This window comes from Paracoccidioides brasiliensis (genome assembly GCF_000150735.1).
Source record: "Paracoccidioides brasiliensis Pb18 unplaced genomic scaffold supercont2.4, whole genome shotgun sequence".
NCBI lineage: Eukaryota > Fungi > Ascomycota > Eurotiomycetes > Onygenales > Ajellomycetaceae > Paracoccidioides > Paracoccidioides brasiliensis.
The window spans coordinates 1,279,602-1,299,239 of NW_011371361.1; the positions used below are offsets into that span (position 1 = coordinate 1,279,602).

At 45.7% G+C, this 19,638-nt stretch overlaps 9 protein-coding genes across 9 annotated transcripts; 4 read left to right on the forward strand and 5 right to left on the reverse strand.

The window, feature by feature from the left end:
- Nucleotides 1–110: 110 nt before the first annotated feature.
- Nucleotides 111–928, forward strand: PADG_03927 (uncharacterized protein; the record flags this gene model as incomplete). Its single annotated transcript, XM_010760939.1, has 3 exons — nucleotides 111–144; nucleotides 212–272; nucleotides 358–928. The coding sequence occupies 3 exons, from the start codon at nucleotides 111–113 to the stop codon at nucleotides 926–928; spliced, it is 666 nt and encodes a 221-aa protein (XP_010759241.1).
- A 2,040-nt stretch (nucleotides 929–2,968) lies between these two features.
- On the forward strand, nucleotides 2,969–4,958 carry PADG_03928 (uncharacterized protein; the record flags this gene model as incomplete). The annotated part of the gene is made up of 3 exons (XM_010761350.1): nucleotides 2,969–3,298; nucleotides 3,410–3,737; nucleotides 3,823–4,958. The coding sequence occupies 3 exons, from the start codon at nucleotides 2,969–2,971 to the stop codon at nucleotides 4,956–4,958; spliced, it is 1,794 nt and encodes a 597-aa protein (XP_010759652.1).
- Nucleotides 4,959–5,917: 959 nt separating this feature from the next.
- PADG_03929 (uncharacterized protein) lies at nucleotides 5,918–8,634 on the reverse strand (the record flags this gene model as incomplete). Its single annotated transcript, XM_010760940.1, has 3 exons — nucleotides 5,918–7,624; nucleotides 7,690–8,171; nucleotides 8,262–8,634. 3 exons carry the CDS (start codon nucleotides 8,632–8,634, stop codon nucleotides 5,918–5,920), a joined length of 2,562 nt encoding a protein of 853 aa, XP_010759242.1.
- A 618-nt stretch (nucleotides 8,635–9,252) lies between these two features.
- On the reverse strand, nucleotides 9,253–9,874 carry PADG_03930 (uncharacterized protein; the record flags this gene model as incomplete). The annotated part of the gene is made up of 2 exons (XM_010760941.1): nucleotides 9,253–9,450; nucleotides 9,524–9,874. The coding sequence occupies 2 exons, from the start codon at nucleotides 9,872–9,874 to the stop codon at nucleotides 9,253–9,255; spliced, it is 549 nt and encodes a 182-aa protein (XP_010759243.1).
- Nucleotides 9,875–10,360: 486 nt separating this feature from the next.
- On the reverse strand, nucleotides 10,361–12,418 carry PADG_03931 (uncharacterized protein; the record flags this gene model as incomplete). Its single annotated transcript, XM_010760942.1, has 2 exons — nucleotides 10,361–11,955; nucleotides 12,070–12,418. The coding sequence occupies 2 exons, from the start codon at nucleotides 12,416–12,418 to the stop codon at nucleotides 10,361–10,363; spliced, it is 1,944 nt and encodes a 647-aa protein (XP_010759244.1).
- Nucleotides 12,419–12,824: 406 nt separating this feature from the next.
- PADG_03932 (uncharacterized protein) lies at nucleotides 12,825–13,142 on the reverse strand (the record flags this gene model as incomplete). The annotated part of the gene is made up of 1 exon (XM_010761351.1): nucleotides 12,825–13,142. The coding sequence occupies one exon, from the start codon at nucleotides 13,140–13,142 to the stop codon at nucleotides 12,825–12,827; it is 318 nt and encodes a 105-aa protein (XP_010759653.1).
- A 368-nt stretch (nucleotides 13,143–13,510) lies between these two features.
- PADG_03933 (uncharacterized protein) lies at nucleotides 13,511–15,054 on the forward strand (the record flags this gene model as incomplete). Its single annotated transcript, XM_010760943.1, has 3 exons — nucleotides 13,511–13,686; nucleotides 13,753–14,379; nucleotides 14,844–15,054. The coding sequence occupies 3 exons, from the start codon at nucleotides 13,511–13,513 to the stop codon at nucleotides 15,052–15,054; spliced, it is 1,014 nt and encodes a 337-aa protein (XP_010759245.1).
- A 901-nt stretch (nucleotides 15,055–15,955) lies between these two features.
- PADG_03934 (uncharacterized protein) lies at nucleotides 15,956–17,766 on the reverse strand (the record flags this gene model as incomplete). The annotated part of the gene is made up of 4 exons (XM_010760944.1): nucleotides 15,956–17,164; nucleotides 17,217–17,422; nucleotides 17,497–17,586; nucleotides 17,670–17,766. The coding sequence occupies 4 exons, from the start codon at nucleotides 17,764–17,766 to the stop codon at nucleotides 15,956–15,958; spliced, it is 1,602 nt and encodes a 533-aa protein (XP_010759246.1).
- Nucleotides 17,767–17,828: 62 nt separating this feature from the next.
- PADG_03935 (uncharacterized protein) lies at nucleotides 17,829–18,645 on the forward strand (the record flags this gene model as incomplete). Its single annotated transcript, XM_010761352.1, has 4 exons — nucleotides 17,829–17,943; nucleotides 17,992–18,023; nucleotides 18,107–18,176; nucleotides 18,293–18,645. 4 exons carry the CDS (start codon nucleotides 17,829–17,831, stop codon nucleotides 18,643–18,645), a joined length of 570 nt encoding a protein of 189 aa, XP_010759654.1.
- Nucleotides 18,646–19,638: the final 993 nt, after the last annotated feature.

Here is a 19,638-nt window from a genome sequence, read left to right on the forward strand (position 1 = left end):
TATATTGTCTATTATTTATCTATTTAACGTATAGTTTCTCTCTGGAAGTTGGGCCGACTCATAATGGCAGGTAAGAGACTCTCCTGATATATCTACATTCTCAGGCGCTGATGATTATCCAACAACTTTCAGGACTAGACTATTGTATGTTCCCTTGTATTTTTATTCCTTTTACCCTTTAAAATTTACCTGCTACTTACCATCAAATTAGATAAAATCCTAGAGATAGATCCCTCCGCCACAGAACAACAGATCCGCGTTGCCTATAAACGGTTTGTCGTAGCCCGGAAACTTACCCCTTGCATAGTGGGAAAATTCTCCCCCCACCAAATTCAACTGATGGGAAGTTGTATATAGCGCCGCTCTAAAATCCCATCCAGACCGCGTCCCCGCCACCTCCCCCGAACGCCCCTCCCGCGAAGAAACCTTTAAACAAGTCAACGAAGCATACTACGTCCTCTCAGAACCCACCCGCCGTCGCCGATATGACAACGAACGCCAACGGCAACAACAGCAGCAGCAGCAGCAAAAACAGCCAGGGGAACAGAGAAAGCCCCGTCCGCAACCCTCCTATTCCCCAGGCCCGGAAACAGAGTCCGCTTCCTTCGCCTCCGACCAGTTTGGCACCATGTTCGAAGAAATGCTGCGCGAGGAAGGTCTTTCAGAAGAGGATACGGTGAGTGGAGGTACGAGGCCGACGGGCAGCTTTTGGGCTATTGTGGGCGGGCTTAGTGGGGCAGCGCTTGGGTTTATTGTTGCAAATTTCCCCGGGGCTTTGGCAGGTGCTGTTGCAGGGAATCGGTTGGGTGCTATTAGGGATTCTAAAGGGAAGAGCGTTTACGAGGTTTTTCAGGCGTTGCCGGGGGAAGATAAGGCGAAGTTTTTGGGGGAGTTGGCGGCGAGGGTTTTGAGGTCTGCCGTTTCATGAATTTGAGGACTGATGGAATGCTCTTGGGTTGGAGGTCGTCGACTCTAAGCTTGTGGGGATGGATGGCTTGGGTCGTTATGAAGCATTTTGTGGGTTACGGGTTTATAATGATACCTAGGTAGGTATATTCTTTCAACGTTGGTTATTGACATTGGGTTACTTGATTTGTCCGTTCGATATCCGGATATTATGTAGAGAGTTATAGTCCACCTTTTTAAGAACATTTTCACACAGATAAAAAACATCACCAATACCTGTATGGAGGTGTCTACAGGCTGCAGGCAGGAAAGAATAAATCGCGCATTTAGGAATTCTGGATAGCTTAAAGGCTTGTCCTTATGCTCCCTAACCGTACACACTTAGTATTTGACAGGGTGATTATATTTTGAAGCCAATTGGCAAGTTTCGCTCTTGAGCTGACAATGCATGAATTGAATTGGCCTCGGAGTAATAAAGTTTTTCGGAAATAGTCTAACTAAATCTCCGTACTCCATAGGTACGAAGCTCGGAGTACTCTGTGTCTTCAGTTGTATTGTGTAAAAACAAAAGAAAGTAAGAAAGAAAGAAAGAAAGAAAGAAAAGAGAAGAAAAGACCACTTCTTCAAGACGAATATGTCTAATTTACTACGTAAATTTACTTTTATAGATGTGAGAACTAACTATAACTAACATTAACTAACTTAGTTAACTAACTAACTATAGTTAACTAGTTAGTGGTTCTAAGCTTAGTAATCCGTTTCCACCCTGGGTGAGATAAAATATTGAACTTGCACGGCTTTTGGTGTATATCAACACCTGCTGTCAGCATCTGCATGCAGCAGATGGCGCTGGAGTGCTGTTTCTTGACCCTGTTTGCTGTGTTAATCACTGACAGACAAAACAATGGAATTTTACAGCTTTTGTTGTAACTATATCAACACATGCTGTCAGCTTCTGCATGCAGTGGACGGCACTGGAGTGCCTTTTTTTGACCTGTTTGGCTGTGTTATTCACTGACTCCATCCTTTGCAGGGTCGAGGACCATCATACAATGTAAGAGTGAGCTTGATATTTGCCAAAGGGTATGGTTCTGAGCAAATCCACTGCACCCCTTGCTGTGGACGAGGAAAGTTCAGCCTCAGTCGGCATCGGGGTTCAAGGCATAAATCCATCTACCCCAAGCACTTAGATCATACTGGGAATGGTTCTCAGGTTTGTGTCCAGGATGGCTTGGAGCATATTTCTCGCTTGTGGACTGGCTTTTTTTTTTTTTTTTTTTTTTTTTTTTTTTTTTTTTTTCTTGCTGCTTGTCACAGCCAAAACACGAGGATTAGCATGACGGTATCGGAGGCTGGAGAACCAACTGGATGCGAGGAATCTCAATCCCCGCAAGCGACTGACTTCTATCTCGGGCCCCCTGATTCTTCCAGGCTCCGACGGACGCGAGGACAAGTTCATGTTTTATTTTCCTTGCCTTGGATGTGTAGAATATCGATTCTTCTCCTCGCTGAAGCCTGCGACTGTTGATAAGCGCAGAGAATCTTCGGGACCAATATCTGACGGTTGTGCTGGAGATTTGCTGGGCTAAGATTGGAGTCGGCGGGCTGTTCACCTGATTTTGAAACCAATCCCAAATATCCTTTGCATCATATCCTTGCATCACTGGCTCATACTGATCTCATAACTCCTTTTCCTTAGCTTCGTTCTGCTTTTTCCGCTAAATAATCTCATCAGGACCACACATGCCATTGTTATAATTTCGTCAATTTTTCCCCTTTGTGGCTCAAGGAGATTGATCTTTTTATCTGCTTTCTGAGGTTCTTCCCATTTACACCCCTCAGGCACCTGAGAGCTAAGCTTGGCTCTTTTTATTTTCTATTTTCTATTTTCTATTTTCTATTTTATTTCCCCCCCCCTGAGAATGCTTCATAGTTATTCTGGAAGTCCTTGAGCCTCCCCATCGTTTTATAATATACCGTCAATAGTGAAAGAGCCTCCCTGTTAGCATCAGCGTCCCTGCTCACACAACAAAGGGCTATATCTTTTTTTTAAAAGATAACCATGGAACCTGTGAATTCTCTATCATCACGCGACCCGAAACCAACCACAGACGCCAATCATGCATCTGCCTCTACTTCCATTTCAGCCCTAAGCAAACTCCGTTCAACTATCGAGCCGGAGAATAGAGAGGGACCTTTGCAGGATCCAACATCTACTTCACAGATGTCACCAGATCGACCGGAGAAAACAGCCCTCGAAACCCTGGATCCGCAAGCGGAGAAAACGGACGAACCAGAAGTAACTGGAAATGATGGGATAGTCTACCTCCGAGGCTATCCGCTCTTTATTATCGTTGTTGGCTTGTGCCTTTCTTCTCTCCTCGTTGCACTGGTAAGCGTGAACACTCTTTATTTAAACTCCTTGTTATATGTAGCTACAGTATTTGCAGTGGAACGCAAAAGATTTATTTACCTGATTTTTCCATTTCCACAATCTGTGCAGGACAACACCATTATTGCTACCGCTATTCCCAAGATCACAGACCATTTTAGAGCTCTCGACGATGTCGGGTGGTATGGAAGTGCTTACCTGCTAACAACATGCGCTTTTCAATTGATTTTCGGAAAACTTTACACTTTCTACCCGGTTAAATTGGTTTTCTTGGCTGCAATTATTATTTTTGAGATCGGATCAACTATCTGCGGCGCTGCCCCAAACTCTGAGGCCTTGATTGTGGGTCGTGCCATCGCTGGACTTGGATCGGCTGGCATTTTCAGTGGTGCTATGGTTATCATCACTTATTCAATCCGATTGGAGCAACGGCCTCTGTGTAAGCTCTTCTCCTGTTTCTCTCGAATAGTTCAGCCTTGGTATTTTGTTGTTTCCATCATGATCTTTCTAACCCGTCGAATTAGACAATGGCCTACTAGGCTCCACGTATGGTATTGCGTCAGTTGCTGGACCATTGATGGGTGGTGCTTTCACCGATCGTGTCTCTTGGCGATGGTGTTTCTACATCAATCTCCCAATTGGTGCCATTACTGTTTTAGCTGTTGCTATATTTCTCGCTCCACCCAAGCAGACCCTGAAGAAGCCAGAATCCTGGAAAGAGCAGATAATGCAGCTGGACCCCTGGGGAACAACAGCATTCATGCCCGGTGTCGTCTGCCTCCTCCTCACACTTAAATGGGGAGGTACCAAATATCCCTGGAACAGCGGCCGTATAATTGCCCTCTTAGTCCTTTTCGGTATTCTAATGGCGATATTTGTCGTCATCCAGATATGGGCCGGAGATAATGCAACGGTTCCACCACGCATCCTACGTCAACGAACCATGCCCTTTGCAACCTTTTTCGCCTTTACGGTAGGCTCCTCCTTTTTCATCTTGGTCTACTATGTTCCCATCTGGTTCCAGGCGATCAAAGGCGTCTCTGCAACAAAGTCTGGCGTCATGACTATCCCGATAGTCCTCTCTATGGTGGTTTTTTCAATCATATGTGGTACTTTCATATCTACTATAGGATACTATGCCCCGTTCTTCTACTTATCGGCGATCATCGCCTCTGTCGGTGCCGGCCTCCTCACAACCTTTACACCGACAACTGGCCACCAGAAATGGATCGGCTATCAAGTCATCTATGGCGCTGGGATTGGTCTCGCTTTCCAACTACCCATCCTTGTACCGCAAGTGGTCCTGAGCCTGGAAGACGTCGCCATTGGAATCGTCGTTGTGCTCTTTTGCCAACTACTTGGTGGAGCGATCTTCGTCTCAATCGCCCAGAATATTTTTACCAATAAACTTTTCAACGGTATATCCCGCGCTGCACCAACTGTGAGCCCATCCACCGTTTTGCAAGAAGGCGCTACGTCGCTGCAGAAAGTCATTCCTCAGGAATATCTCGAAGCCGTGCGTGTTGTTTATAATAACGCGCTGACGGATACGTGGGCTGCCTCGGTTGCGATGTCGGCGATAGGCCTTCTTGGGGCGTTTGGTATTGAATGGAAGAGCATAAAGGCGAAGAAACTCGATTCTGTGGCGGCTGCTTCTTAGAAAAGTCCTGTGCTCTTCGTTGAATAATTTCATTAGTTGTAGTTACTACTAAATTTTGTTATTCCTCCTTGACATTTCGCACCCGCCGTCACATCCCCTTCCTTTTTCATATATAGCCATTTCTCTTTTGTTCCCTTATTAAGTAAACTCGATATTTTACTGATACCTTGTGCCAGCCAACCCCGTAATATGTATCCATATTTGGCTGCTGGCCACCCTCCACTCTTCAATTCCTAGCATGTAATACTGTCGTTTTCCTTGTTCAAAGTTGCACCATCCGCTATTACCTTGGTATCCAAGACGGTGACAAGAAAAACTGTCAGGAGATGTGGAAGATCTCCAGCACGAATATTCCATTTCCTATTCTTGTGGGATAGAGAAGTTGGTCTGGATAGAGTTTGTCTATGTCCTCCCTCTAGAATGGCAGATGCTCCACTAGAAGCTGCTGCCCAAAAAGAAAGAAATGGAGTTCTTGATAGTATAATAATGTATTGTTATGATAATATTCAAGACTCAAGAAAACACAGGTACTATTATGGAAAAGGAACTTAAAGCAAATGGTCCTAATTATGTATCAGATATATCTCTTAAAGTTTAAAGGATTTAAGTCATGCAAAACATCCATTTAATAATCTAAATTAGTATTGAATTTGGAGTTTGACGTTAAACTAACTTCGTATCGATGAATGCGTACTGTAGTTATGTCCTCTTGATTGAATGGATGATCCAAGCGCTACAAGAAAATCATATATACAGCTAGTCTTTTTTATTTCGTCGAAAAGTGAAATCAAGTTGAAAATAAAAAAAAATTAATAAATTAATTCATGGACGGAGTAATGTGTCATGTTGGAAATGGTAGCTACGCCTCAGACCGTATATATTGTATGTTGTGTATTCTAATAATTCCATAAATCCAACGCATGTGTGTAACTATCTATCCCAACCAAAGAGACTTCATGTTACAGCGCAGCACTGAATTTCTCATTCATCTTCTCATCCGCAGGAATATGATCATTCATTTCATCTTTCTCAATATCCCCCTTGCTCTGATCGCCCATACCCCCGTCACTAGTATCCCAAGATGTGGCATCAACAACCCCATTCCCTTCCAGCATACAGCCTGTCTCGAAAATGCCATAATGCCCTGCAAATTCTTCCAGCATGGTCTCAAATGATTCTCTTTCCAATTCCCCGAGGTTTGCAATGTCCAAATTGTCCAATATGGCCTTGGATTCAGGCTCCAGTTCGAATTCCGTCGAATTCTGCAATGGGGTCGTTCGCTCCGTGGAGAACTCACTAAAATTTTCCGAATTGCTGTGACCGGGAGGGGATGTGACATCCCCATCAGCATTCGCGTTTACTGTTTCATCCTCATCCTCATTCAAACACCTATTCACACTTTCGTTTTCATTCCCACTCTCTGACTCTGAAACGCTGCTCCCCTCTCTCACTAGTGGGTGCTTCGCAATAGAATCCAAAATCATTATACTAGGCGGACACGGCTTTGGCGAGGACATGGGGCCGTAACAGTCCCTGTCAACGCTGGAACGGTAATAATAATCTGACGACAAAACTTCGCCTTGTGTCCATGGCTTGCAAGTGTACAACTGTTGCATGCCCATGACCCCCATGATCCTTTCCAACGAGTTGGTGAGAGCGTCCGCCGCCGGATAGATTTCCCGGAGACGCAGGAGGGTCTGCAGACATTGCTGTAGTCTGTTCAAACTGTTTACTTTTATCCCAGGGCTCGGTGATGCCAAGTCCATGACGTGGGTTGCGACGGCGGAAAGAAGTGGTGTGGTACCATTTGATGGAAGGTATCGGGTTAGATTTAGATGGTGAAGATCTTGAGCTATGGAAGTAATTTCTGCTGCGGTTTGTCGGACTTTTTCGAGAGACCCTTGCTGTAACTCGCAAGACAGCAGTGTATTGGGGAGGCCTCGTATGATCTGTGGGAGATGCAATGTACTGCGTATAGCTAGATAGAGTAATTTGAGCATCCCACGGTGAAGGTGGAGTACTTCCTCTCCTTCAGATAATTCGCAACCAAATCGTGGGGAGTATCTTGTTTCTTCAGGTATATCGGCAAACCATTCGTCCAGAACCTCATCATGGTGTTTTATTTGGGAGATATCCACTGACTCTCTCTTCGGAACGAGTACCATTTTCCCGCCTCCTGTCTTGTGACGGAGGATGCGATACTGTACGGAGAGTACCTGCTGCAGATGGCAACATAGCTTTATCTTTTCGATGAACATAAGCACTAGCTCTCTTTGATAATCTGGGCTACTTAGGATTTCGCTGCCGCCAATCATCTGCTGGAGGTGGGCCGGAAATGATTGAAATTCAAAATCATCGGTGCTGACCATCTCCACGTCATACTCATCCTCTCTGATTCTGGTAGGACGCCTCATCCCAAGCGCAATAGTCTTGTCTCGACTGTATAAGGTCCACCAGATACGTCTCCAAGCACTCCTTGTCTTGGTGTCCATTCCTGACGTAGTTATATCAAGATGTAACCCGTTGAGCCTGGATAAGGCTAGGCTGATACCTGTCCAGTGCCAGCTATCTTTTTGGTCATGTGGGGTTTCAAACCAATAACTCATAAGCAATAAAACCTGAATGACAACGATTTGGTCATCTTCATAGTCGAGGTCATAGAGAGCCTGGCGTAAACTTATTAGCTTCTAAGCCTTACAGAGCAAATTTTGACAACAAAGACCGAACTTACCCTTACTCTCTGAAAGAAAGCCTTCCGCGCTTCTCTCCTAGATTGATATCCTGACATGCGCAGGTGTTTCATGTCAACGAAAGCTGTCCCGGCAAACATCACTGCCTGGAAAAGCAGCAAACTTATCTGCTTTCTTCCATTGTTCTCATAGATGGTTTGAAGAAAGTCTTCGAGGTCAAGAAAGGGCATGTAGACGTGGACATAATTGACAAAGTTTTTAAGTAACTCGTTTCGTAGCGCGAAATGAGGTATACTAAATGCTCCTTTTGTTTGAAGGTAATTCAAATCGTCCGGCTGAAGTTGCGTAGGATAATGTTTGATGTAACGGGGAAGCTCAATTTCCGTCTGTTTATTGACAGGATCGGGGATAGGGCCAAAGAGCTGGTGCATGATGGAGAACATGTTTGACAATACCATGTCATGGGCAAGGATTGGATCGGGTATGGATTGCTGTTGAAATTCACACACATTGGTATCAAACCCTTGAGCTTAACATACGGTCAGCCATCGAAATACTGTCTCTGGTAGTTGTTGGGGTTGATTCTTCGATGTGGAAATAGAGGTCTAGGTACCGTGACTTTGATCAACACTCCCACACTCCGGTATTTTGATGAGTTCCTCGCTTGGCGTCGTATTCCCTGCATTCCAACCCTTGCCATCTGCATCTCTCTGCGGCTGGCCAGTCAGGAGCGTTGTGCCATCCGCCGTGCGAGCGAATTTTGTCCGCTTGCTCTCTGCAATGGCACATTCTCCTCCATCCAAGCGGCAATTCGTGCAAGGGATGTTTTTTATGAGCACATCGCACCGAACTTTCCGAGCACGACAACTGCGGCATGCTGCTGAAGCTCTCTTTTGGGCTGGCTTTTTAGCATTAAGAAGACCATTGTCATCAGCCTTTCTTTTCCTTTGCAGATGTGCATTCGGCGCTGTAGCTATTGTCTCCATAGTAGCCTGGAATATGATTGAATTGAAATGAGTTGGCGGAAATGTTTGATGTTTTCTGTTTCCTCTCATAACGCAAGGGACTGGGGAAGCACAGAGAGCTCTTCGACTAAAAGGGATTGATGGCGGGGGTGTTTTTAGCCTGCTTTTTAACCCCGTAATTTGCTTTCATGGCGTGCTGCGCCTTGACTCCGTGGATCCTCACAAATGATTGGCCTGACACGGGAAGAAGGTCAAATTCACCCGGCTGGCTTAGCCTGGCTGGTTGGTTGGTTGGTAGTTATCCCTAGTGGCGATAAATGTCAGGATTTATGACCGAGATCCGAGCACGCAGTAAATTTGGTGTGCGGTCAAGCAGCGCCATGACTTCTCGCTACTAGTAATTGGCGCAATTCCATCAAAAGGATGGCAAGATTTAATCCGAATATTGATTTATCCAATGATAGCCTGTAGTTACTTCTTCGCGCTACTCAATTTGAAGGTGAGTGGGCTGTGGGGAAGAAAATATGCCAAAACCCTGGATTTCAACAGCTGGATTATCATTCCCCGCACATACGAGTACCACAGGGGAAAAAGGAGTATTATGATCCTCTTTTTTGAGAAGGCCTGGAGCAAAATAAGTTATTTTTCTTCCGGAGTTGAGAGCGTAAATCGAACAAGCCTCCTCCCCTGTGATTTTCCCGCCAAGATATGTGGGGCTGGTGTCTCAACGAAAGCCCTGCAAACAGCTGAACGGCGAGTTTTCATAAAAGTCTCAGAGCGGCCTATGGCTGATTCCTGTTGTTCCGGAAGGCAAATCCACCAAGTGCAGGAAAAGTCCTAAGGGCAAAACATATCCTGTGTTGCTAGATAAAAGAGCTTTCCTGCGGTGTGAACTTGAAATATAGGTCACTTGCCCAGCGAACGAGTCTTGGATGATAAGAAAATTGGTTTGCCCAACGACGCTGGCGGTTCCAATTGCCATTGCGGTAGATATGGTAAGGGAGCACCATCCATATTTACCAATCATAGAGTCCACATTTGAAGCACGGCGATAGATTCTAAGGAATGGCCGCCTTACCGGCTCAAGTGAAATGATGATGCGAACAAGGCCAAACTCGCCGAAAATTTCGATTTGCTTTTGTGACTGGGGATATTTGTGTCTGTTCAAGAGGTCGTTTTGCCGGAAAATTGAAACATGCGAACGAATGAATTCTCCACTATTGTTTCCATATAAACCGAAGAAAGCACTCTTCCTAGACATCTCAGATGTGACCGGGTGTCACGACCACAAGAACCTTGGGAAGGTTTCAAAGGATTACTGGAACCCACCCACACGCCAATTTTTCCGGAGTTAGTCGTTTAGCCCAGTTCCGAAGCGGGCTCTTGTCACCGGTCAAAAATCCAGTCATTTTCGCCGACCTGCATAAGCAGTGCTATCCTGAGCTTCTTCATTAGAGTTTCTGTGTTCATTTGTAATAGTAATTAAATAGTTAACTAACTAATAAAAAAAGGTTATATTGCTCTTATAGGCGGGAGTGCACTTCGACAAGCGTATGCCTGCTTGCTCTGAAGGAAGGAGAGAAGTCAAGAAAAGAGGTGAGCATCATGAGATGACGATGACTTCATTTTACGTTAAAGTAGTGTAGCAGAGTCCGGGTTTCAACGGATCTCAATACTGTCAACACCCAGGACAGACAACCAAGCGTTCTGCCTTGAGTTCCACTTGCATAACTCCATATAAGGAAACTCAAGGTTTGATTCTGCCTGGTCCCCTTCCAAGCATTGCCCTGACGCTGTCTCTACCCGGGGAGGATTCTTGACCTGGAGGCCGGGAGGACAATGTGGGTTGTGTACGTGCGTCAATAACAGTGCCATTAATTGCCCTAGCTCGTACGCCGTATGTTGTCCCCCCAGAGCTTTCTTTGAAAATTTCTGTAGTATTCCCTGTGGACCACGATCTGCCATGCATGGATTTATATGTCGCCTCGCCAAACTGCGTTGCATCGTATTGGGATGAGCCGGTTGTGAGAGTGTACGGGGAGTAATAGTCAAGTTCAGTCTGATACGTAAATTTCAAACAGCGAGATAAAGAAGCTTGGATTTCTAAACCACTGGTGGTAGACCAATATATAGAGTGGACTTCCAGTGGATAAGAGCTGGCTGTTTCACTGACAATGATGTCGCTTCCGTAGGATGAATCAAGCGATTTTGATGTAGCATCTGTCCTCTGATTACTTAATTGAGCCCTGCCTTGCTTGGAAAACGACCCGGAGTTTGAAAATGCGTTGTTTTGAGTCCAAGATGAGGAAGGTGAGATGACGGATAATGACCTATATACTTGGACTGTGTACGAAAGAGTTTCATTGGCACCTGTCCGGGGATTCTGCGTCCACTCGTGCATGATATTAGATTTCATCTGCGTCGAAACAACGGGAATAGAGTTGTCCTGTGGAGATATCATACTCCGTTTCGATGCAGATTCTTCGTCGAGATAGATGAAAATCTTCCCCGTCACCACCCAATAGGACCCAACTTGTGGTGACAGCTCTGCTACGCCGTCCTTGATGTCCCCTAGACCAACAACATTAAGCCTGAAGGAATGGGGTTGACCATCTGCTAATACAGGTAAAAACGGAGTAATATCAATCTCTGGCTCTCGCAAATCAAAAGCATCAATCCCGACAATAGGTCTCCAGAAACCGGGAGCAATTCCTCCCGTGAAAATAATTGGGAAGGGCCATACAACTCCCGCTAATTGACCGTCGATGAGCAGTTGAACTTCGCGAAAAGGGGAATATCCATATAAAGGTCCAGTTGTTTGATTAAAAGTATAAGTATCTGACGAGAGGACGTTCGTGTACCAAAATTCCTCAGTAGATTGACCACAGGCGGATATGGATACAACTGCCCGGTAGGCATCGTCAGGTATACTGTGTATGACACTCGCATTGCTATCTGGAAGGTTGAACGCGCTCGGTAAGTCTACCTCTGAGCGCTGTGCGGAAATAGGAAGAATAACATCTGCCGTTCTGATGTCACGATTTCTTAACGAAAATGCTGCTGTCAGTGATACGTTAAAGGGACCTGTGTAAGTTTCATCGATTAGGTTCCCGAGATCGAAGATAAGTTTTTGAGGTTCCATCCACAGAGCCTTGTAAAGGGACACGTCCTTGAGATATGTCCAAACAATCCCATTCGGCGTAGGCTCAGCCGTTGACGTGCGGAAAACCTCAGTATCACCGAGAAACATAAGTGCTAATCTATCAAACTGGCGACCCTTGGATGTGACCGTCAGGTTCATAATCACAGTGTCAAAATCGCACTTGGGAGGCACATAGTTTCCTTTGTAGATATATATCAATGAACTGGCACTGGACATTTCCATTCTCGGTCTAGACTAGATTATTTGAAAAATAAAATAAAATATAAAAAAATAATAAAAAAAAAAAACCTTACCAACAAAAGGATGTCCATAGCTAAACCCAAACTCATGTTTCATCAATAAAAGTTCCCTATTGCATCCCTCTGATGGGTCTTTGTTCGGTGGACCACCGGGGAGTGGTTTGTATAACTGAAATACTTGGAGCTGTGTCCCATTGGTCTGAGAACTCCATTTCCCCAGTATCACTGAGCGGGGGAGGAAGATAAATCTATAGAAAAGTGCAAGGAATATCGCGAAAATGCAGACTGTGCCCTTGGAATGTCGGGGTCCATTCTTTCGAACCGATGTTATGGGGCTCACGCTTTCAGAGTTGTGATGCGTTGTGCCCTTCTCACTCGGGAAGGGCAGTGAGTTGATATCCATTGCAAAGGGCTTTATTGATGATGGATATTGATCCGCCCAGTAACCAAGTGATTATCGAAGTTGGTTTATCTTGAAAACTGAGATCTTGTGCTTGTCAGAACAACCTTAATCATTGTAGACAATAAACCATCGTTAGTACTTTTAAGCTTACTTGAAGTACACAAGTACGGAATATCGGAGAACAGTTTGATGAAAGCTTCAACGCTTGGAATTGAGGTAAACTTGGAATTGACCCGTAGATCCGTCCTTGGGATTATATCAACGGTTTAAGTCACCTGATAACTAGTTTATCATACGCCCGGGTGCCTAACCTTGAATAGGAGATTTGGTGGCTGCCTCTTATTACCCAGGTATACCGTATCATTGGGGAATTGCCTTACATGGTTTAGCGCCATCCTGATTGGGTTTAGCGCAACATCGCCGCTTTCTGGAGGAGGTACTGGATAGAAGCACGAATGACATCTGACTCTGTATGAAGTAAATGGCTCTTTTCCACCCGAGGCATTCGCTCCTGAAGAGAAGATACATTGGCGGGAAGCCGATTTCCCGCAACCTGAAGAAGGATGCTTGCGTTCTCTAGCATGAAAGCTTTGGGAGCATCCATGCCAACTGTTGATTGAGCAGACGCCTGGATCGTGCGGTAAGTGGCATTGTTTGGGAGAGGTGAAATAGAAAGACTTGGAAGAGGTTCCCAGAAGGATTCAAGAACAGTTTGTTGCGGCATCCTGTGTCCTTATGTGTAACCTCCAGAGTGCAAAATGACAGTAAGACTAAAGAGAAGCATCGCATATCCTAATGAGGAGCTGGGAAGGAAATATGTGATTAAAGTATCTCTATATACCTCCAAGCACCCGCCTGCCTAAAGTTAAGCCCCCAAACCCCTCATTTTTGGGCGCTTTAGCTCTTGCCGCGCGCCAACAACCTTCCCCGCCAGCTCTGTCTAGTACCCCAATCCGGTTAGTCCATGACTAGCGGGGCTGAAATACATTTTTAAGTGCGAGCGAGCTGTTCATTTCATTTTGATGTCCACAACAGTAACTGCTGCTTTCTCAGACCTTTCTAATTTTCCAAATTTCCAAATCTTGCACAGCCATGACTTATCAACTGAGTGCTTCCTACTGTGCTAGATACAACAAGTCCAAGCCACCATTATCTTACTTTCCTGGGCAAGAGTTTTGCATCCACCCTCATACTCCACCTGCTCCCGCAAACAGGTTGAGGTCGTCTTATCTTATGAGGGGCATCGGGAAAGGGAAAGTACGCATCCTGTGGATCGTTGCATACTTCATCCTCCATTGCCTGGATTGACTGGAAAGGGTACTATTCGATTAAAGGTTTGTTGGACCTGTCAGAATAGGAGACCAACACAGTGCTCAACTTGTTACCGTCTACATGGTCGATAAGACTCCAGATATATTAGACTCGATACCAACTGATAAGTATCTAGTCGCTAAGCTCTGCGATCCCCTTTACTTTGACCATGAGCAAGATGATGTGGATCCTTTTCGCTATACGGACCTAGCATACTCTCATGAAACCGCAGCCTACCGACTGCTTTATCCACTTGAAGGAACTGTCATTCCAAAATATTATGGGTCCTTTACACTTGAACTGCCAATTCTGAATAAAAAAACTTCGCGATCTATCCGGTTAATCCTTATCGAAAAAGTACCCGGGATCTCAATGCAACGTCTCAATCCAACCAACCATACGCGGTCAGAGCGTCAAAATATTTTGAAGGCAATTGTCGATGCAGAATCTATGCTGTATGCTCATGATATATTACATAGAGATATACACCCGAGGAATGTTCTTGTGCTGGATAGCGCTCATCGGTGTGTGGTACTCATTGACTTTGGATATTGCGGGATTGGTCGAACTCCTTCAAACAGCCCTGCCGAGTGGAAAGCCAAATACCTTCTTGGTGTTCCCATATCCCCCATTGCTGCGCTGGGATCAGGGTTGGGGCCGTCATGCGAATTTTCATGAATGGATTGACTGGGACTGGCAAACTTGGCTTGAGCACTGTTATGAATTCACGAGAGCATCCATAACGGAACACATGCGGTCGATTTGGCTTCCAAAAATACCGCCTATATCATCGCCTCCACGTCCGTCCGCATCTTCAGTGTGTTTCCCCGCTCCTTTGCCGTTCTCCGGCTCCTAGAATTCCAACGTGCCCTTTTTTATCGACTAAACCAAGAAGAACAAATAAGCAGATGGCCGTGGTTTGGGCTTGAATATCAATGCATGCGTTTTGCCCAACTCCCTATGGTTTATGTGATATCATTTTTTTTTAACAGGATATGTGAAGAGGGAGGCCCAGTGGTGCCACCTTCATTTTTGGACAACTGTAGAGGATCACGGCACCTCATTATAAATCAAACCCACGTTCCAAGTGCGCGACATCCTCCCATCTTGACAGCCACTCTCCCTGCCCACCTACCCATGAAACGGACGGAATTCGAGCTGCCACCGGCACAGATCCATCTCCTGGTGAAGCTTCTGATTTGGCCCACCTCGGATGCTCTGGGAAGACGAGTGGCGGCGACGCAATGAGGGGGTGGAGGCGGAGAGACGACTTCCTCGAAGGTGGGTCCCCTGCGAGGACGACCGAAGCGAACGATGCTGCCTGAGGACGCTCCCCACGAGGATTCTTCCCCCCCCCCCCCCCCCCCCCCCAAGGAGAAGATCAAGCAGGAGGATCGGCCTTTTTTTTCTTGGGGGGAAAAAAGGCGGGGCGGGGAAAATTGTGCCCCCCCCCCGGGGCCCTCTTAAAATGGTTTTAGGGAGAAGCAAAAAGCGGGCGTGCTCGATTCTTGTGCCGCGGTGCTTGATACCGACTCGACCTTGTTCGCTGCGAACCAATCATTTCATGCAACATGTGTTGTAGCTTGCCACCTTGACAATATCCCTGCGATATGCTGAGCGACCTCAAGGTCGCTATCCATCCCAGTATCCTTTCATGAGTCACCCATTTACAAGTTTGAGCTCGGAGGAGGGTGTTGTTGGTCTCTTGGCATTTTTAGTGCAGTGTGCTCAAAAATGAACCCAAGCAATTATGTATTTAGTCCCAAGTGATAAACCAGGGGTTATACATGGCGCTGGATAATTGGACAAGGCTGACTATGCAGAATAATTAACCGCGGAGGAGTACCATCCCAACCAAAGCAAATCTCAGTGACCTGGAAAGTATCTGAGTGAAGTGGATCTAACTTACCTAACCAGTCAGTCTAGTGCCAAGGGTACAGCACCTATATAAATTGAGAACTAGATCTTGCTTCAATAGATGACCTGCGGGGCTTTACCGATTGCTTTAGCCAAACTAGAAGGGAAAAGGCTGTACGAATATGGAACATATTGTATTATTTTTATATGGATTCAAACAGGCCTAAACCCGGGTGGGAAGTTTCAAGAGTTATGCGAAGAAACTCCGATCAATATTATGCTATTCTTGTGACTTTGATCAACCCCCAAAAAGGGAAGCTGCCCTGGTTGTTATGGTTTCCATCTGTGCATGACAAGCCCTATTTATCATCAATTCAGACACCGAGTAGTCTTATTACCCGTTGCATCACCTTGAACAATGGAGCCAACTCTCTGCTTCTTGGCATGTCTGCTAAGAATATGAGAGTCTCTTCCGCCTTCTTTGGTTGTATCCGCGAAGCTCCATTGCGCGTCTTGGTACTCTGTTTCGTCAGATAATGTCGATACATCAGAGCCGTCCAAGGTAAGGGCTGCCTCGGAAGCTATCTGGCACTGAGAGGTAGAATGGAGAAGTTGAGATTGAGCCTCTAAGTGCCTTTCATTTGTTGTCCTTATAAATTCGTCCCTCTTTTCCTTTGCCCAGTCTCGAGCATTTCGATATGCACATGCTCCTTGCCGAAACGTTTCCAGGTTCCCAGTCATGCCCCAAGTATTGAGTTGGGTCATAATATATTCAGGGCGACGGCCTGGGCCTTCGGGCTTGATGAGATGAGTTGTGTATAGCTTGAGTGTATCGCCATGATAAGTCAATGTAAGAGTGTAAGCATTATTGTCATAAGTTGATCCGTCTTGTTGGTATGACTGGAGAGCGTGCATTCCCCGAGCTCCTAGTGCGCCGTCATAACATGCCTGCCGTGTAGCCACAGCCAAGGATCCATCAGGGCCTTTTGCTTCCAAAAAGAAATTTGGAACCATTGGAAGATCATCCTGTGTTGCGGGAAAGATATGGTCGCTAAGTTCGCTGCGGATTTGACGATCAAGCTGTTCAGGACGCGCACCGTAGAAGTGATCTGGCTTGGCCTGAGCCAGTGTACCATCAGTTAAGGGGGCAAGATTTCCAAGTGGATATCCCCCTCCGGCGCATTTGGGATCATCAACATCACCTTCGATGATAGGAATCACTGACGATGTGACCGGTTGTTCTTTAGATGAGTGGGTATCTGCTCGTTTGAATTTCCGGAAATGTTCATCAGAGAACTTCGATGGGGAAAGGGAGGGTCGGGGTCGAGCTAATGTTTCATTGATCTCCTTCCAGTTATTTGGCATTGCTGGTATTCGACCATCGGGATATTCATATCCGTCAGGGTAAACGCCATGGTCAATCATATTCTGCTGGAAGTTACGATTATAGGGTGTATTGCTCGTGGACTTGGTGGTATCCCTCGTATCTGCGCCTGTTGATGGAGAACCTGCGCGTCGCTTTCTACTCCGAGACCTTGAGCTCATTGCCTTTTCGAGGAAGTTTTCCGGTTTAGGATACTGGGCTATATTATCAGCAATGACGTATTTGCATGGATTTGTAGTTACATACATTTCTAAGGTCAGTTAGGTCAGGTCCTCCCAATCTGGAAGCCCTCTTTATCTGCTTTGAACAAGCAGGTGCACAATCACGGAGAAAGACCGGAGCGAACTGAAAAGAATTACAGCGCTTTTTCAGCTCGGTGTGAAATTGTCGAGTGATAGGTCTATGATGGTTCTTGGGTGGTTTCGGAAGGCCGTTTCTTCGATCCAACTCCTCTAATGCATCTTTGGTTAACCAAATCTTTGACAGGTTATCCCAATATGTTGATGCCGACGCATCGAACTTCTACCTTTTCCGAAATCGCGACCTGTCGGATCGATGGGGCTCAGGATACTGACGCTTGCGAGACTGGTTGTAGGTCGCTGAACTAGGCATATGGCTATAAATTTTTTTTTTTTTTAGCTCTTTTATCATGCTAGTATGCGTCGAGAGCAGAAATGTGCAGAGGTTCTTATAATAAACTGCTGGGAAGAGAATTATATTTCGGGCGCGTAGTTCGTTCTTGAAACAAGGGCAGCATCAGTCTCGCGCTGTCGATTGGAGCTCGCTGCTTTGACATGTTTCAGAGTTAGCAAGAGAAAATATTAGCAATCACACCAACCCCCATAGCATTGTCCAGCAATGCAAGAAACAGGGAGTCCTCGTCACATGCAGACACTGGGCTTGAGAAAACATCTGTCCAAGCTGGCTATGGATGACTTGCTTCAAAGTGAGCGAAGTCAAGTTGCTTCTATTTGTGAGTCCATTCAACAGTAATTTTTCATTATATTCTAACTGTATGTAGTGTCTCGCCCAACCTCCCCAGGTAAAATTGAGGTACATAATTGCAAAGGGAGGAAACGGCGGCGCCCCAATGCCAGAATACCGAAACCATCGATGGCTGCCACCGGATAATACAGATTGCGTCGACTCTTCAACCAAGTTCTCCTTCAAATGACAGCGAGGATCACCTTTCTGAAGAGCCTAATGGTAAATGTGGATCATTTTCGATTATGCCATCCCAATACCCTGCCTCTTGCTTTCTCCATTTCCTCCTCGCAATTCAAGCCCGGAATCTCTCGTGGAACTGAATATTTCAATTGAAGAGGCAGCTGTTGAGCCCGCGACGCTGTCATCAACTACGTCAGGGGAAGGCTCAACTTTACCACGTACGGTACAACCCAGCGATGGGGGTGGAAGTTTCACATTACCTGGAACGATGCAGTTGGAGGCCCCAGCGGACCTTCAGACTCAGTCAGTTGGCGATGTCGATTGGGATAAATTCTTTGCGAGTACTAGTGTAGGGAGGCAGCAGGAAAATATGGATACAGGTACTGGAGACACAACGGAAATAATCTTCCAATCAGGTTTCGATCATGCTTTCGTTGAATTCTATGCGAACAAAAATGTTGAAATGCAAGCCTGGGCAGATTTTAGTTCATCATTGGGCTTTGAGTGAAAAATCAGAGTGTTTCGCTGAATACTATTTAATAATGCAAAGACTTGAAAATACATTTGAAAGTCTGAACAGCCTCTTGACATAGATCATATTTTATATTCTTGTCAGTACTCCAGTAAAATGCAGGAACCTCCACTGTCTTTATGTTTCACCGGAGAATCCTGCCGCGCTAGGTTTGCATCAATGATAGCAACAATACCATCTTCCTGGGGAACTTCCGCTATAGAAACCACAGGGGATTTCCCGCCTCCAGGCCCTTCCTCCTATGAGACCCTAAACACAAGAGCAGAAATCCAGAACCCGATTTAACCACAATTAACACGGCGAATAGCCCTTGTCCAACAGGAGGTTTAAAAATGGCCGACGGATCGGGGAACTCGTGGAAGTAGACGAAACGACGATGAAGGCAAGACTTATCCTTGACTGATGATATCTTAGGTTTGAGGTTCTATCCTTCAATCAGTCCCGTTTCTTAGGTTTTCATGTTTCCAGCTTACCGCGTTTCGAAATCATTAAAGATGGCATCGCAGTCACTATTCCACTCCAGTTTACTGTGCCGGTGAACTATGCGCGAGACCTTCTTTGATTGTAAATGCGTCTGCAGCTTCTAGATGAGCTTCGAGGAAATCTTTCCTACAACGACGAAGCCAAACCTACTCAGGTCACTATCGAGGTTGTTTTGGGTGAGGGACATGACTTCTTGTATGAGAAAATCGATCGTTTCAAATGAAGGCGAGTGTGGTGATGTGACCGGAAAAGGTGATCTTGGAGCTTCTACCCCGCCCGAAGAACACAGTTAGATTTAAAGGCTAGACGTTCAGGCAGCGATTGCACCGTCAGAGTGAACGCCCCACCATGCTTGAATATTGATTATCCTAGCCATATGACATATTTGGTGCCCAAGCAGTCACCTGAAGAACTTTTTTCCACCCAGTGAAGCTGCCAGAACCATGATTTGCTTTTCGCGATACTGACTGTGCCTACCGACGATAA